General features: G+C 37.2%; 1 protein-coding gene across 1 annotated transcript in view; it reads right to left on the minus strand.

Annotated features, from left to right (window-relative positions):
* Positions 1-11320: 11320 nt before the first annotated feature.
* Positions 11321-14096, minus strand: part of LOC107562329 (LIM/homeobox protein Lhx3-like) — a 9779-nt gene continuing 7003 nt past the window's right edge. The window contains exons 5-6 of the mRNA XM_016246962.1: positions 13079-13250; positions 11321-12518 (exon numbers count right to left, since the gene is read on the minus strand). Coding sequence (XP_016102448.1) covers positions 12091-12518; positions 13079-13250 — 600 coding nt within the window. The 3' untranslated portion in view covers positions 11321-12090. The remainder of the gene's footprint in view (positions 12519-13078; positions 13251-14096) is intronic.

Genomic DNA, 14096 nt, shown 5'->3' on the forward strand with positions numbered 1-14096 from the left:
ATTTTACATCTTATATTAGTATGTGAGAAAGAAAAAGGCAAAATGTTTTAATATGAAAATAACTATGTAATGACTAATGTAATTAACTATGTCATATAGTCATTGCTTATTTACAAGTATAAATAAGTCCTAATGTGACAAAGGAAATAGTTGTGTACCAGCACTACAGACAGGTCTCTCAACACACACACACACACACACACACACACATGCAATTGTATTAATAAAGGGACTGCCAATCCATAATGTGGAAATCATGTTGCCCGGTATTGATCGGTCAGGCACGTGGAGGGTGTGTGTGTGTGAGTGTGTGTGTGTGGGTGGCTCAGACACTTCAGTCTATTGGATTGAGATTCTCTCGCCATCTAAGGGTCAGAGATCGGCGTGTGTCTGTTTGATCAATATCATGGCCAACCTGTGTGATCATTCAACACACACACACACACACACACACACACACACGAGCCCACAATGAAGAGAGTCACCAGAAAGCTCTTGAGAACAGATTCAGATAAACACTACACCAGACATTCGCTAAGTTCCCTTAATTTTCTTAAACCTTAATGTAAAAACAGCACATGTATTCCAGTGATTCACATGTAAGACGTCACCTCATACAGAACTAAAAGAAGAGACGCACAGACCATATCAAAGATCTACAACATGAGAAATCTTTAATTATGAGACTAAAACACACTTTGCTTCCACCTTTTAACAGACAGTATGAAAGCCTGTTTCATCACAGAAAAAAATTAAAAAGGCAACTGAGATATTTAAACTCATAATTCAGACTTTTTTCTTGCAATTTTGACTTCGTCTCAGAATTGAGAGTTTATATCTTGTAATTAATATGAACTACAAAATATAAAAAGTATAAAATATAAAAAAATAATATGATCATGAGATTCAGAATTGAGAGTTTATATCTTGTAATTAATATGAACTATAAAATAGAAAAAATTGAAAATATAAAAAAAGAAAATGATCATGAGATAAAGAGTTGTAATTTGCGTTTTCATTTTTGTTTATTTCCGTGGAGGAAACAAAAAACAAAACAAACAAACAGAGTTGTGAGATATAAAGTAATAATTCATAGAACATAAAATGCAGTAAAAAAAGGTCAGAATTTTATTCCATGGTAGAGATTGTGAGATATACACTACGAACTCTCAAATGCAAGACAGAAGGCAGATTTTTGAAATAAAGAGCTCATATGTTTTTGAACCAACAAAAAATATTCTGAGATATAAACTTGCAAATGCAATAAAAAAGTCAAAATTGTGAGATAAAAAGTCGCAATTACCTTCTTTATTTTTTATTCAGAAACAAACACAAACCCAAAATCCTGAGAAAAAGTAAAAATTTGAACAAAATATCATTCTGTTATTTTGTGTTTGAAACAGGCTTCCATTAATTAGCTATCTAATCTGACCTTCAGTGATATATAAATAATGGCTATTTCTGCATGAAGCACATGCTTTAGTTTATCTGAGGAAACATTTCTACTGTGTGTTTGTGTCGTCCTTCTCTGCGTCCTTCACACACCCTTGAGCTCCAGCTCATTTCCATATGGAATGCAAACAAGTTCCTGTTTGTCGCTCCGCCCCTTCCCTTCACCATCACACCCACACACCCACACACAGATGAGCGTGTTTGCTTGAGGCATCATCCAGCACCTTCTCTCCTGTATCCTGGTGCGGATTTTTGCACCTGCCGATGAGGTTTCAATGAACAGCAAGGTCAGAGACGAGCAATCTATTCAATGCACTCTCTTATTAGGGATATAAATAATTTGGATCAGGACTGAACCTTGAACCTTGAACTGTGAGCCCTGGAGAAATTTATCTCTGTCTGTCAGTGCCTGCGTCTTCTGTCCGTGCGTTTGATAGTTCCATTAGGACAATGAGATGAATCCAGCCGTTCTGCATATGCAATATTCCCACCGTCCATTCTGTGAGAACAAGGGAAATCGCTCTCATCTCTTTCTCTCACCTGACGGTATATTATGGGCTGTGAAAGGCTCAGACTATGAGACAGAATCATGACTGATTTACACGGCATCTACAGAGCTTTTTGTTTTTAGAAATGAACATTCTTATTAGAAAGGTGTACATTTGAACCTTATTCTTACCCTTAAGTTAATACTTGCTAATTCTTACTATGCATGAAATAATAATCAGCTAATGAATTGTATAAAAGCATTATAAGAGTATGTCTCAGTACTATATAAACCCACTCAAAAATTATACTTAACAAAGGATTCATCTGTAAACTCAAACAGAGTAATTAGTCAAATGTGCTACAATTAAACATGTTTAATGGCCAAAGTAAGAAATAAAAAAAAACAGAAAAATGAAAATGTACTGGTCATTTTCTAAAAATATTTCAAAATACAGGCACTGGAACAGTACATTGGGTCATGTCTTACAGACTTTTCTTAGAGTGTACTGTAATAATATTTCTTGCAGTAAAAATATAAGCAATTTCTTCTTTCTTTGAGTTAAACAACATATAACACTTTATTCCTAAACACAAGCAGAAACGCTTTCAAACCATGACATACAGAACACGAAACACTAAAAGTCTCCCTCTTTTCTCTCTGAGCTCAGAAACACATAAAACAGCACCTAATTTCAACATTTACTCTCTCCATCCAGTTCCATGCAAAGCACGGCCAGTTTCTTTTAATGCCAATGCAAATGATTTATGCATACTGCCAACAAAAACAGATTCAATCAGCTGTTTTATGCAACTGAGTGACTGCACACTATGAAATTACATTTAGAAAATGCATTTGAATGCACTGACTTATTTGCTTTAAGTAAATTGAACAGTAGCAAAAATCAGTACAATTTCTTAAGTCGTACATTTGAAAGACTTTTCTTGATCCCGTTGAGCTTCAAATGAACATTCTCTCGTCCTCAGAGCTTCGTAAGCATTTTCTTTGTGCATCTCTCATTCAAGATGGCGTCATCTGTGTCTGTGGCCCTGATCCACTTTGGACAAAACGGCAAAATCATAGACAGCATGATGAGATTGCTGCTCTGTTATTAATCTTCAATAAATACATCTTGCCATGAGGATTACGGCCCCCACCCTTCCTACATAAGACCATTTTACTGACATGAATTATGAAAAAACAATGAAATCACAAAGAAATGTTCCGACCTAGATTGTTCCAAAATCTGCGTTCTTCAGTCCGAGGGATTTAGGAATTTGTGACGGTGATGGAATTAAAACCATATGAAAATAAGCATGTTCAGTATAGCACAGAAAAAAAGATCCAGCATGATCACATTTGTTGTGTTGCGTACATTTATTTATTGAAAACCACGATACACTACCATTGAAAAGTTTGGGGTAAGTAAACATTTCCAAAAGTATTTAAAAAAATGTATGCTCTCGTTCATCAAGGACGCATTAAATTGATCAAAAGTGACAGTGATGTTATGTTCTAATGTTACAAAAGATTTCTATTTCAAATACATGCTGTTCTTTCGAACTTTCTATTCATCAACGAATCCTGAATAGAAAATAAATCTAATTTATGTCAGTATCTACAAAAATATTTGGCAGCACAACTATTTTCAACATTGATAATAATCAGAAATGTTTCTTGAGCAGCAAATCGGCATATTAGAAGAATTCTGAAGGATCATGTGACACTGAAGACTGGAGTTATGATGTTGCAAATTCCACTTTGATCACAGGAATTAATAATTATATTCACATAGAAAACAATTATTTTAAATTGTAATCATATTTCATAAATTTCAATAGTGCTGTTTTTACTGTGTTTTTGATCAAACAATTGCAGCCTTGTCGAGCAGAAGAGACTTCTTTAAAACATTTACAATTATAACCGACCCTTAGTGCAAACCCTTTTCAACTTTAGAGACATACAAAACCTTTGGGGTTCACAAAATAGTTAATTCATAATTTTTATTGTCTTTTGTATGATTATGTAGGTTGGTCCTCTTTATATCAACAAAGGAAATCACATATATTATTATATACCACTAAGGCATTTCTGGGCATGCTTCCAAATTACATTACTAGTCTTTGATCCTTACATGAAAAAAATTAAACCACCAGATCTTCAATGGAACTTAATTAAAAGTGGGGTGCATTCAGAGCATGGAAAATCAGCTCCATGCTCCAAGTTGTGGAATGAATTTCTACATTTTTAAAAATGTACTTAAATGTGTATTGACTGACCCATGTAATTGTTTTAATTAATCTGTGGATTTTTTTTTTAATTTAAGGAAATTAAAAATAATGGAAATTAATTTAGATGTAAGATTCATGAAATATGGTATGCCATTGCATTAGACAGTTATCATGTGCACCTTATTTTACATTATTACAGGTTCACTGTGCTTAGTTTTCTCTCATTCTAAAGAGCATCTAATTGGACAAAAATCTGTGCGGTGCAAGATAATGTCATCAGGAAGAGAAAGACTGTGCATGACTGAAGTATATAGATGAGTTCAAAGCTACAGACATCAAATATGTTTTATTTTATTAGTCACAAATGGGATTTATTTCTAAATACATCTCACATCTCAAGCTGTTCATGCATAAGAGTGTTTAGGTTTTAAATGCTGTCAACATGTTGATACTTCATGTTTCAGCATTTATAAATGTTCCTGCGTCCTGAGACACCAAGATCGCCCTGAAGAGCAGTTATCATGAAACAATAACATCTCAATGACTGAAGTAAATGCAGGTGGGCTGGTTTTTCCACGCTGCTTTCATCTAGCATGATAATGATGTCCTGCCGTCTGCTGCCACGTAATGAGAGCAGTTCTGAACTGGGAAAAAGACCCGCCACCTGATTGATTTGTTGTCAACCCAACAACAACACAAGCAGGAATTAATGTGCCACATGTGCAGCATATTAAAACATTGTGCAACAGCGAATAAGCCTTGTGCTCTTCACAGAACGTCTGACTATTTGAATGTAAGCGAAAAACGAATGCATTAGCTCTGTTCCAAAACCTAGTAAGCTGCCTAACTAGACAACAATTCCAGGCAGCACACGTTACATTTGGTGCAGTTCAACATGAAGGCTGAGAACATTATGTTAAAGCAAAATTGTTATGTCTTTTAAAATTGATATGATGCTCAAATTCTAAGGCTTCACTGCAGAAATCCAAGTGTCCAAGTGTCCAGAATCGGAACATTTAATTCAAACCTAGAATCACTTTTAGGATTTTGACAAAAAAATAAATAAATATACGGGTATATATACAGTGGGTACGGAAAGTATTCAGACCCTCTTAAATTTTTCACTCTTTGTTATATTGCAGCCATTTGCTAAAATCATTTAAGTTATTTTTTTTCCCTCATTAATGTACACACAGCACCCCATATTGACACTATTTCAGTGACTAATAAAATATTTGTAAAAGAGGGTCTCTGTTCTTTGTTCTGAATAATTTTACTGTGTTAACTGGATGGTTACTTGGTGAATTCTATGGTTATTTTATGGTTATTGGTATTCTGTGGTTATTATGACTATGAGCAATAATAATCCTGATGACTGACTTTGCAAGCCACTAATGCACATCCTCCTTTTTGTAAAACACAAAACATTCATTATTGCTTTTGAGCATTTCAAGTAAACAAGTCATCGGTTAAATCACAGAGGGAGTAAAAATGAAACTTGCTTTATTAATCGTCATCCTCACGCCCAGCTGTGATAATAACACTGTATTCAAATGAAGCACTAACAAGTGTGTCAGCGTGGCACATGCCCTCAGACCCCCAGTCCAGCTCACGAGACACACATGTGGGCGGCACAGACCGGACCGATGCCTCGTAACGCATGCCGTGATTTATCATCACATCAAAATGGCAGAATCAATCAGCACCAACCGCACCAACCTACAGCTGTGCTGTGTTAAAAAATGACCTCCACGTACAGATGCACAACTCAAGATTGATATTATAATGGCATGTGTGTGGGCCGCTGCAATGTGGGTATTTCACACACACACACACACACACACACACACACACACACACACACACACACACACACACGCGTGCAGTCATTTGGCAGTGGTGAGGAATAGGCTCTTCATAGCATGCCATAATTGAAAAGTGTGGTGTCTGCGGGGACCATCTGTGTCTGTGTGCTGTGTGGGTCTGAGCGGGGCAGACGGCGGCCCTCGGGGAGCTGTTAACACCTCATAGACATAAAGGGCCCCTAGGGGGCTGCCGAGCACTCAGAAGGGCCTAATGAGATAGCTGGTGATTACTGAGGTTCTGGGAAATAAATGAGCACGATTATCAATCTTTATGAATCTGCTTTTGGAGTCGGTGCTTCAGATGTTTGAGCAGAGATGCTTCGTTTCATGAGCATCTTATATTTTGTCTCTGGAAAAAACACATAGGGCAAACGATGAGAGAAACTCAAGAATCATTATGAAATCATGAAATTAGAGAAACGTCACAAATCCAGCTTGGTAAAGTGTTTGAACGCTGAGCTTGATCAGCTGACTTCGTCGTGTTTGTGAAGTCAAGCATTGCTATCACTATACTTGTGCAATGAATGATTCCTTAAGTCAAGTGTCTTGTTGAGGAGAGTTTTGCTTTTACTTCTCACAATGTTCACCTTCTGGGCCATAAAACAGGTGGAAAAATCCTGAAGGAGGAACCCGAGCAATATTTTCGAACCAGAAGATCACAGAGACGTCACAGAAAACGCAAGCAACCCTAGAAACCACATAGTAACCATTTAAAACAACAATGCCAAAACATTGTGGTGAGATTGTGTTTTTTAATATGATTGCACCAGTCACATTTAAAATGTCAAATATCAGTATTTAACCCTTGTGTTGAAAATCCTTTGCTTAATTTAATGTTCCTGGTCAAAAATGACCAGCCTTTTAACAATTGCCTATAAATATCTTATTATGCTATATTATCACCAAATCGTGGATTCAGTCTTTTTGTTTCTTTCAGTTGGCACAGGTTTTGTGTTTCTTTTTGGAACTGATTGATCATGGCCTCACTGATCTGAGCTTATGCTCCTCTGTTTTTGAGTGAACATTGCCAAAATTATCCACAAATAATGCTTTGAGCATACGCTTAAATCAATGAGACAGATGATTAATCAGTTGCAAAAAGAAATACAAAACCTGTGCTAATCGTAAGAAAACGTTTTTCTTTTATGCATTATTGTATTTCAGACTTACAATCTCTTTGTTGTGTTGATTCTTGAGACGTACATGATTTATTTGATTAAATTAAATATGTCGTCAGATACCATAAAAGAACATTTATTTAATACCTGCTCAGATCCTTTAAACCTCACTAAAGCATGCATTTTTATAAAGCAATTGTTGAGAATTTAAAAAAAATTTTTTTTTAGGTTCTCTAACCTGTTGTACTGTCCTAAGTAACACTACTTCATCGAGGCAACTGATTTCTACAAATTACTAATACATAAATTGATCTGCAATTTTGGCCATTCAGGACTCTTAATATGTGAAGTGAACTATGCTATCTTATCAAATCTCAGGAACGGTGACAACAAAATTGATGAGCTCTTAAAATCAAAACACAACAAATAACTAACAATAATTACAAAACAGCATAAGCTTAAACAAAATTCAGTAAACAGCAAAACAACAGTAATGTTATAACAGTAACTGTATCATTTATTCATGCTGCAATGCATCATGTTCAGTTTAAAAAAACCTTAGATAACTGTGTTTGACTAGTTTGAAGAATATTTGGGCGAATTCTGTTGATCATGTGTTTTGTGTAGTTTCATAGTTGCTTTTTCACAGTGTTGTCTCCTCCTCCAGCATGGCTCTCTCACACAGCAGAGGATATTACTCATTAGCAGAGTTAATTGATTGTTTACTCATGAAAGTCGTTGAGTGCTGTAGTGTATCCCAGAGGCCCAGCAGACACGGAGCTGACTGTGTCTTTAGGGCTGCTCCATTAGGCCTGAATGCTGCAGGTGACGTGTGGGACCCTGGGGAAGTGTTACTGGCAGCACTGATTTACTCTGGCCATCTGACGCCAAACCAGCTGTGAGATCCACCCACATGTACAGTAGCTTTCCCTTCAGCTGACCGGAACACTGTGACTAATACTGTCATATTTGGACACACAGTACTATTAGACTCGATTTGAGTGAACAAAAGGAGAATATGCATAAACATTGCTTTAATAATATCAGAAACTACTGGCAGATGATGCAGTATGTTTATTGCACAGTATGTTTAATCATGAGTCGAAATAAATGGGAATCGAATTTCATCAAAATGTTTAGTATTGCGCCCAAATTAAATCTTACTGAAAGCATGTTTTGAGATATCAACCTCATAACTTGTTTAGATTTATTTAGGCTTTGATTTCCATGCAGTTAAGATAAGATAAGATGAACCTTATTGTCCCAAAGGCAATTTGTTATAGGGTAAAACACACACACACACAAAAGAAGAAAAAAATATATATAATTAAAAATACTTTTGTCCATTTTTATGCATTTTTCATAATTATAACTTTTTTTTGCTTCACTTTAACTTTTTACTTCACTAAAAACACAAAATATGAAATAAAACCATGTTTGAACTAAAACAAAGTACATTCGTTTAATTGAAATAAATAAAATTCTAATTCCCGTTCGACTTCCACGTAAGCAGCACCAGAGGGTTAAAGATTTCACCCATAAAAATGAATTTTGTTGGTATAAATCAATATATTTAAGTTCATTCAATGTTGCTAAATAATATTTTTGGCTTGAATAAAACTATTTAATTTAGATTTTTTACCATTTTTAGGTTACTTTCTTTTTCAGTGTGTGACACACCAAACAACATAATACTCTGCAAGAACGCCATCAGCTAAAACCTATCAAACTTGACTACATTACATAAAAGTGTAATCAGTGCCATAGACTGTCAATATAAGGGCATTTCTGTCAGTACATGTTTTGTTTATTCTTCTTTTTAATCTTTTTTACGAATTAGATATCACTTGGTAAATATCTGTCTAGATGTACTGTTCAAGCTAAGTGGTATGTTCCACATTTCAAATAAAATATCAGCTCACTTGAGCAATTACATATAGTATTTAGCTATGCAGAAATCAAAATTTTGCGACTTTTTTTATGTCACAAACCGGAAATGTATTTGTAAATATCTATTTTAAATGCTAATGTTCTTATAAAACTGAAGCAAAAACACAAAGCGTGCAAATGAATTAATGGGTGAATGATGCAACAGGCCACACACACACAAACAACTAGAGGAAATTCACTTTACACATTATATGCTGGGAAAATAAACCCTCCTTACATAAAAGCAACTGTGTGAAGCGCTAGAGTTGATGTGAGTATGGGAAGGGTAATCTCTCAGTACGGTTCACACAGAGGACATCTGCAGGTGTAATCTGTGCTTTGTTATGTCTCGATCACACACCTGTCACTGCAGCATCTGAGGTGAGAGGAAAAGAGAAAACTTGCCTTAAAACTCCTGTCTGTCTGCTTAATCAGTGTGAACAACCGTTTTACTGGCAAATCCACCGGAGCTGCTGGTGGAAAGTGTTCTGTAAACTGACCAGAGCTCAGATCTGCTCAGATTAGCTTTGCTTTTACATTTCATTGTCTCGTTGGGTCCCACGGCGCCTCACGTTACATGGATCACAATTAAAGCTACACCAAATGACAGAAGCCCAGTCAATCTTATTTAGAAGTTTGAGAGTTTCCAGAATGGTGAAAAGAAAGACTCGGGACAGAGTTGATTCAGATGGTTGTAACCTTGACCAGACTGGAGGAGAAACTCAGTTTAATACAATTTTAAAAGGTCTGGCATTAAGGTTCGCAAAACAATTATCAACAACGCGAAAAGTTCTTATGAGAAGTTCCCACTTGCAAGTTTACAAATCATAGAATGAAATGTATTAGCCTACTTATTTTTCTTTTTTTCCACTTCTAAATATAGAAAGCATGCTAATGCCACAAAATGAAGAACAAAATATTCTGTAACTTATGTGTAACTGATGCTTTACCTACATTTACATTTTTTCCCCATTGGCTGCCACAGAGAATGAAGCAGATGGTGCACAGTGCACACACTGAGCAAGCACTTCTATCCAATTCAGTGCCTCGCACTACGAAGAAAACTGGCCAACCAATAAGAGTCGATATGGTCATGTGCCAGAGCCGTTGCTGTTGTTACATAAAACCACGACTTAGTGGCGCACATGAACAGACAATTTTGCTAAGCGAGTTGGCACTCTTGCCTCTGTAGAAGTTACACTATAAACACTATAGCAAATATGAAAATCTTAACTACTTTTTGAAAGGTGTGAAATATATAGGCTAAGGCTACCATTACTTTCTTCTACGCGTGTGCCAGAAACGGAAAGTTGCATAGCGCCTTGTGTAGGCCTACATAACGGCGTAAAAAAATATAAACTTATTTGAAGCACCATACTTATTTTTTACACCATATTTTGTTTAATCATTATGTTATATTTAACCAGTTCATACTTTTGGAGGGCTCTTAACAGCTGCAAAGATCACTGGGTCAAATGGAATTTACGGTTCAGGTAAAAACTGAAAAGAGAATTCAGCGTACATACAGAAAGTCCCGCGCCAGCCGAGTAACCGCCATTGAGATTAACAGCTTCTATCAGGTAAATTAAAACTGATTCCGACATGAAGGCTTAACTGATTTGGTCTTTCTCATTACAAATCCTTAAAGCATGCATGCATACATACCTGCATAAACAAATAAACAAACAAAGTTTTTGGGGGTGCGTCAGTATACCGTTATGTCGAATAAAATACAACCTGGCACTCACAGCATTTCATCTGTGTAATTGAATTAAATTGTGAAATAGTAAACAAACCAACCCCTGACATGCTAATAGATTGAATATTTCTGTCCCGTCGGGGCAACCGGGTAAACATGGCACACTTATCTCCAAATCGACATGTTGCAGTAGCGTCCGCCTTGAATTTCTCTGCTAAAGAGGCGCTGAACTCTTGATACGCCTCTGGTCACAAGCCAGACCGGCGATTCGCCGACTCAGCCAGATCCGGGTCCATTATCTGTGCCCTGATATAAGATCGATGTGATCAATCTCGGAAAAAAGAAATAAATATCCAAGCCCGTTCTAACGCTCTCGCTGCCAACGAGCCACTGGAGAAACCTTCCCGGATCAGATGGCCGCTCCTCCGCTTTAGAGAGCGCAGAACAATGGGGAGGCTATAAATGGCACAGAAATTTGCATCCTTTTAGTAAATGAAGAAATAAAAAACACAAGCCCACAGCGTTAAAGAGCTCTGCCAGGAAGCGATGGCTACTTGAGGATTTCACTGACAAATTTATTAAACACCTTTATGACCAACCATCATCAGAGAGAATAAATAAGACATAAAACATTTTTTACATAACACATACAGGAGCCACAGCGCCTCTGCCAAACGTTTTCAACACAGTGAAATGAACGAGACACGTCCGAAAACACACAAATGCATAGAGGAACTCCTACTGAACAGAAAGAGACAACAACTAGCCTACAACTTGTCTATCCCTGTTGTGAAACATACAAAGTCTCTGTGATCATATAGTCCAAGGAGGTTGTATAAAAATAAAGACTCCACATTGATAAAATGTTATATAATGCATATAGACATTTGGCAACGACCAGACACTTGGACCAAACTGGTGATATCACATTTATACACATCAGTAACAGCAATAATGGATGATTTAATTTTTCTTGGTGCACCATACTTCTACCTTACTGTAACTGACTTGAATTCTCATCTTGAAGAAGAAAATAAAATCTTTGCATTGCCGTATAATTAAAAGTCCTGGTCTAGGTATAGTAAAAGTTGGGGAAGAGCTCCAATAGTTGCTGAAAGCTCCCCACTCAATGTCGTGTCCTTGTAGAACCAACCAGAAGTTCAAAGCCTTGGCGAGACTTTCCAGCTCAAGTCTTGGGTCCATCGCTAACCAATTTTAGAGAAGGTACAAAATTCATCTGCTTTGTAATCCCTGTCCACTGGTGGAGATCTGCTCTAGGTCTCTTTCCAAATGTGCATCTTCAAAACTATCAGAATTGGGCATGATCCACTTCATCCAACCAGGATGCTGGGCTCGTAGGGAAGTCCGGGTACCCACCGCTGCTTCCCGTGGACAAATCAGAGCTCGGCCCGTTTCCCCCGGCCATCATGCGAACCCCTGGAGTCATGTTCTGGCCTCCGCTCTGACACACCATGGGCAGGCTTGACTCTGGGTAGACCAGGCTGGAGATGAGGGGCTGGTGTCTGGGAAGGGCCTGTAGTGAGCCTGGAGACTGCGGGAGGCTGTAGGGGCTGCTGGCCTGGATGTCGTGATATTGCTCCTGTGAGGGGATGATGGCACCATGCTCCAGCGGGAAGGGCGGATGACCTCCACCCTGACGACTCAGAGCCGGAGAGCTTTCGCTCAGACTGCTGTAAATGCCATTGGAGTGACCCAGCTCCGACATAGGCGGCTCATCTGCATGTAGAACATGTCGAAGAAAAAAAAATGAAAGTGAGTGGTGGATTGTTCAATACACAAAAATTCAATTGTTATACATATCTGCACTATTTTATGTATTGCCATCAATGGTTCCTTTAAAGTGGAAAAAGGTTCTTTAGATTATTAAAATGTTCTTTACACTAAGAAACAAAAAAAGTTTATTTTAAGAACTGTTAAACTGAACGATTCTTTGGGGATCCTAAATGGTTCCTCTGTGACACTGCTGTGAAAAGCCTCTTCTGGGACCTTTTTCTGAAGAGAGTGTGGCTGTTTGTGATGGATGCCAGAATTACAATCAAAAATTTCACTGAAAAACTGGCATGCAGTATATCAGAGCTCTCACTTTTTCCATTTATTTTCTTAAACAAGCTTTTCAGAAAATTATTTAATAAACAGTTTTATGCTTTAAATCAAAATGGCTTTGATGTTGCAATATTTGATTCAACGCAAAAAATTTTTTGAAAATCATTCATGAACATTTTTGGGGTATATCACACACATTAGTCATATTTATAGGGTTTTGGGAGCAAACATACCCGTGAAAGAGACCTCAGCATCGCTGTCAATGCCCTCCTCCTGAGTGCTGTCTTTATCCGATTTGGAACTCCCGCGTGACCTCTTCATGTTTCTGAAATACTGTCCCCATCTCTGCCTACCTGCATCTTTTTTCAGTCTTTTCTCTTTTGCTCTTCTGTTTTGAAACCAGACCTGTGCAGAGACGTGGGTAAATTTCACACCATTGCTGATCTTTTTTGAGGCACCACTCTAAAAAGTTGTAGTAAAAAAAGGAAAAAGCTATTTCTACATGACATGAGCCTTATATATATATATTAGTGCTTTCAAATGATTAATCATGATTAATTGCATCCAAAATAAAAGTTTTTGTTTACATAATATATGTATGTGTATGTCATGAATCCGGTCCATGAACTTCCGTCTGCTTACCATCAGAGGTCACCCTTTCCATTACATTGACTCTCGCACTACACAAACTGTTGCATATCATCCCGGACAACATATCCCATCATTCATTGCACTGATTGCACACAGCACTGAATGCACACAGCTGTTTCATATTACTCACTCACTATTTAACACTCACTCAAACAACCGTTCTCGGCCGAGTATTGTATGCGCTTATCGCAAGCAGTGATAGCTACTTTACAGAGCCCTCGTTAGTTTCCCAGCCCAGCCCAGCCTAGTCTTTCCTTGTCTGTTTTCCCGGTTTCTGATCTTTGCCTGTTTTCCTGGATTTATCCCCTCTAGTCTTGCCCTTTTGATTCTGTTCGCCATATACCTGTTTGCCATTGTTCGACCCTGCCTGTGTTTCTGACCTTTTCTGCTTTAATAAAAGCTTGCACATGGATCCGCACGTCTCAGGTCTTGTCAGGCCCGTTACAGTGTACTGTGTATATTTATGTATATATAAATACAAACACATGCATGTATATATTGAAGAAAAATATGTTGTTTATATATGAAAAATATTTATGTAATATAAAACATAACTATATAATTATATAAATGTATATACATGTAAATATTTTCAAAATA

The sequence above is a fragment of the Sinocyclocheilus grahami genome, unplaced genomic scaffold (genome assembly GCF_001515645.1).
Source record: "Sinocyclocheilus grahami isolate Dianchi unplaced genomic scaffold, SAMN03320097.WGS_v1.1 scaffold818.1, whole genome shotgun sequence".
NCBI classification, from domain to species: domain Eukaryota; kingdom Metazoa; phylum Chordata; class Actinopteri; order Cypriniformes; family Cyprinidae; genus Sinocyclocheilus; species Sinocyclocheilus grahami.